This window comes from Mus pahari, chromosome 5, assembly GCF_900095145.1.
Source record: "Mus pahari chromosome 5, PAHARI_EIJ_v1.1, whole genome shotgun sequence".
NCBI classification, from domain to species: Eukaryota; Metazoa; Chordata; class Mammalia; order Rodentia; family Muridae; genus Mus; species Mus pahari.
Window position 1 is genome coordinate 108,173,136 of NC_034594.1, and position 4,483 is coordinate 108,177,618.

The 4,483-nt window shown below is 51.5% G+C and overlaps 1 protein-coding gene across 1 annotated transcript in view; it reads right to left on the minus strand.

Moving 5' to 3' along the window:
- Positions 1 to 629: 629 nt before the first annotated feature.
- Prelp (proline and arginine rich end leucine rich repeat protein) overlaps positions 630 to 4,483 on the minus strand; it is an 11,381-nt gene continuing 7,527 nt past the window's right edge. Inside the window, exon 3 of the mRNA XM_021198811.2 lies at positions 630 to 3,126. Within this exon, the coding sequence (XP_021054470.1) occupies positions 2,951 to 3,126 (176 nt within the window). The 3' untranslated portion in view covers positions 630 to 2,950. The remainder of the gene's footprint in view (positions 3,127 to 4,483) is intronic.

Here is a 4,483-nt window from a genome sequence, read left to right on the forward strand (position 1 = left end):
TCTTGCTTTCTTGCTTTCTTTTTCTTTCTTTCTGAGACAAGTTCTTACTATGTAGCCTTGGCTGGTCTCAGACTCCTGGAGGGCTGTCTGCTCTGCCACCTGAGTGCTGGGAGGGCAGCCACCACCCCTGGCTCCTGGAGGGCTCTCTGCTCTGCCACCTGAGTGCTGGGAGGGCAGCCACCACCCCTGGCTCCTGGAGGGCTGTCTGCTCTGCCATCTGAGTGCTGGGAGGGCAGCCACCACCCCTGGCTGCTAGGAGTTTCTTAATAAGGTATTTGGGGGCGGGGCTTGAAGCCATGACTCAGAAGTTAAGAGCATTCGTTACTTACTCATTTAGAGGACTGGGATTTGGTTCTCAGCACCCACACAGAGGCTCTCAACCACTCATCATTCCAGTTCTAGGGGATCCAGTGCCAACTTCTAACTTCTGTGGTCACCAAGCATGCACGTGGTACACATACATACATGCAGGCTAAATGCTCATACACACAGATCTAAAACACACCTTTTAAGACAGATTTTTTTCCTCTCCCTATCTTCTCAGCAAGCAGTAGGGAGAGGGGGAAAAGACTTTAAGCATTCCTGATGCCTATGACTCATTCACACAGTCAGCTTCATGCTGGGTGTTTTCCATATGACTTTATTTCCTCTGCTGTGAAGCTTGTTGGAATGCGGAAGCTGTATCAGAGTTAACATGGTCTTTTGGAGACTAGGTAAGATGTACAGGGTGAGAGCTGGCACGCGCATGTGCACGCGCACACACATGCACACACATGCACCTGCACGTATAAATGCTAATGGTTCTGATTGAATAAACTTGTGTGAGGAGGGGGTTTCTAAACCCCCAGGTAACCAGCACCATGTGCATATGTTTCCTGTAAAGCCAGTTTACAGTTTGCCCCTCTAGCTGACGGCTGCAGAGAGTGGTGGAGGAAGCTGGCAAGGTCCAGGTTGGATAATGGGATGTTGATGGTGGGGTGCTAGTTCAGGTTTACAGGATCAGTGCCCACCCCCATCCTTAGCAGCCACAGGAGCTGTGATCCCTGTGGGTCTCCTGAAGGGGCAAAGGTTGCAGGTTGTCATAGTAGCAGAAGGGGCTTGTCCAGGCCGTAGCACCAGGTTGCTTTCAGCCATAATGATACATTGACTTAAGCAGGAGCCTTGGAGAAACCAGCTGCAACTAGGAAGGGCAAGGAAGTTGCACAGCAGGGAAAAGAGGCTGTGTGAAGTGGGCACTCTTTTCAATAGCGAGAAAGGTGATGGAGAATATAAATGGGGTTTCTGGACTATAGGGCCCAGCCTAATCCAATGTCTTAAAACAGTTGTGTGACACCATCTTGGGGGAGAGGATAAAGCCTCCAGAGGCTTCCCCAGCCTAAGGAGGATGGGTCCTGTGCTTCACTCGCTTCTAGAACATTCATCTCCACATTCTCCTCCTCCTCCTCCACCCAGGGAACTGTGGCAGGGCAAAGGCAGCCTTCCCGTGAGGGAGGAGAAGGGAAGAGAAAGGCAGGAAGCCCAGGTTCTTGGAAACCCGCCAAGCTGCTCGCCTGGGCTAGGAAAGGAAGGTGGCAAGTCTGCGGGGCAGGGACACTCTATGCAGAGAATAAATTACCGCAGAGGGAGGGTGGGTGATGCCACTTGTCCTGCGTTAGGTGTGCTCTAGAAGAGGGTGCAGAGACATGAAACAGGAGCTCTGAGAGGAACTTACTGCCTCAGTTTACAGATGTGGAAGCCGAGAGCAAAAGAGCCCTGGCAAGGCCTCTGTCAAACTAGCTTCCCTTAGACTCTCAAAGACTTCCCATTCACAATCACCCCTGACAGGAACGAACCCCCAGCCTCTGCCCTTTCCTTCAGACCCAGTAGGAGAAAGCCCATGGGAATCAGGGAATTGCAGTATCACCCCACCGGCCACCAGATGTCGCTGATGAGTTGGCCTTAGAGGGAGAGGCTACTCCCCAGTGTGGAAGAGGCTTCTGGGAGATTCCCAGGTGCTCCACCTCTTCCTCCGTTTCTCAAGAACTGCCCTTGGGGTGGGATGACCCGACTGAGTCTCTGCACTTAATAGAGAGCAGATGAGTCGGGTGTGACGCCTCTTGGCCCTCCATTGTAAAGTCTGTCCTCCAGGGCTTAGAGCCTCCTGTCAGGTTTGGGTAAGGGAGATTGCAAGGCTCAGCTACATCCACACAGGCCCAGTTTTGGGCTCTGACCCCCCAGCTACCCTCCTATTAGCTAAAGTCTAGTTCCTTGCACCACTTTGTCCCAGGCTGTTCCCTTCTGAGGCCCAGCCAGGAGGGTGTGTACTGTGTTTGCCCCAAAGGAGGGAGACAGGAAGAGGAGGAAGGGCTGTGGGGAAACCCTGACCCTCCACCCCACCTTAGTCATTCCCCCACACTTCCTTTCTGAAGTAGTCGAGACAGCAGGGAACAGGGTGACATCTGTCTGGTGACAGGAAACAGTGGCAGAGAACAGCTTTGGAAGGGATCTCGGGCCTAGGAGACCTGGATTTGTCGGCCTTCTTGAGACAGAGCTGCCCAAATGGAGGAGTTCTCAAAGGAGGAACTTTCCAGGGTTCACCTCTGGAATGACTTCTGCTTCTGACTCGGCTAAGACTAAAATAAGATGTCAGTCCATGGCCCAGCCTTACCCATGAGAGACTTGTGGCGTGGAGGAGGGGAGGGGATGTGTCTGTTGGCGTACACCTGTGTTTCTGAAGCAAAGGGAGACCAAAGAAGAGCAGAGGTTTTGGCTGACAGGGTGTCTTTGGGTTGGGTGGGGAATCTTGCTTTAGAGCCAGAGCAGGTTATACGGTATTTAGCATCCTCACGAAGGGACGAGAGGAAAGGCAGGGCTGGGAGCGAGAGAGGGAGACAGATAAAAACAGTGGACCCCAGAGCTTGGGCCACCAGCCTTCAAGTGCTGTCAGAGGAGGTCCAGCTCTGGGCACAGCCTAGATGACCACGGACTGCAGGAGGCGGAAGCACATCATGAGGTCCAGCGGGATGGGTGGTTTCAGGAAATTTCCGTCCAGCCGCAGGTAGCGCAGGTGGGGCACGTTTTCCAGATCCGAGGAGAAGTCATGGAAGGCCACTAGGTTGTTGGGGCAAATCTGGGTCCCGTTGATTTCTGTGGAGGGAGAAGGGAGGGAAAAGTCAGCCACAGAAGAACTGGCAGCATTGGAGAGAAGAAAGGGGATGAGGGCCAAGAGTGTGGGCTCTACTGTCCTCTTCTCTGGCCAGGGTGACTCTGGGAAAGTATGACGGTAGGTCACCTAATTTCCAGAGCCGGTCTATTCATTTGTAAAATGATTTCAGTTGAGGACGACCATGGAGGGGGTCATTTCCTACAGGAATGATTTATTTGAGGACTAAATACTTCTTTCTCCGAACCTTTCTGCTGATGCTCTCAGAGGCGATTTTACTCCCTAGGCTGGCCTTGAACTCACTATCTTGCCTCATTCTTCCCAGAGTCGGAATTACAGGCACCATGCCCAGTTGACAGAGTATTGTTGTTGTTTGTTTTGTTTTGTCTCATGGAGTCCAAGATTGCTTTGAACTTCCGATTCTCCTGCCTCCACACCTCAAGTGCCAGGGTCACACATGTGTACCGCCATGTCTGGCCTGACACTGGCCTGAAGCAGGACTGAGCTCCAGCCTGGGCTACAGTTGACACATCTATCTCAGGACTCTGCAAGTGTTCCTTGGGGGAAACTGTCCTAGCTGAACACTGCAACCTTCCAATAGAACCAGAAAGCAGTTTTTAGTAGTTCTATACCCTGACTATGTAGCTGCCTCTGAGTCCCCTCCACAGATCTTTTAAAAGCCAAGTCTCAGATTTGGGAAGTCCTTTGCCATGGTTGCTGCTGGCTTCTTTTGCGGCAGGCAGGCCAGGCTCAGGACATGAGCACTTTGTATCTGTGTTCTACTGTTAGGAGAAGAGCTAGCAGTATTTCCGTGTCTATCTGATCTACAGGTCCAGTGGCCAGAGAAGCTGACGCTGATGAGAAGGGATGGAGAAAGAAAACCTCATGCCTTTCAAGCACGATGTTCAGCACACTCCATCCATACACGATTAAGTTATCCTACTGATTCTGTGTTAGAAGATACCGCCACCCTCATTTTACAGGTAAGGAGAAATTCCATATGGGTCCGGTATCTTTTCAAGGTTACTCAGATGCAGAAAATAGTGAGGCCACAGTCAAAACTAGTGGGATTTCCTTTTCCTTTTCTTCAACGCTAAGGAAAGAATGTAAGGTCTTATGTGCACATTAGAAAGACTTCTAAACTGGGTGGCAGTGCACACCTTTAATCCAGCACTTAGGAGGCCGAAGCAGGTAGATCTGTGGACTACAAACTGAGTTCCAGGACAGTCAGGACTACACAAACCCTATCTAAAAGAAGGAGTTGGAGAAGAAGGAGGAGGAGGAGGAGGAGGAGGAAGAGGAGGAAGAGAAAGAGGAGGAGGAGGAGGAGAGGAGGGAGAG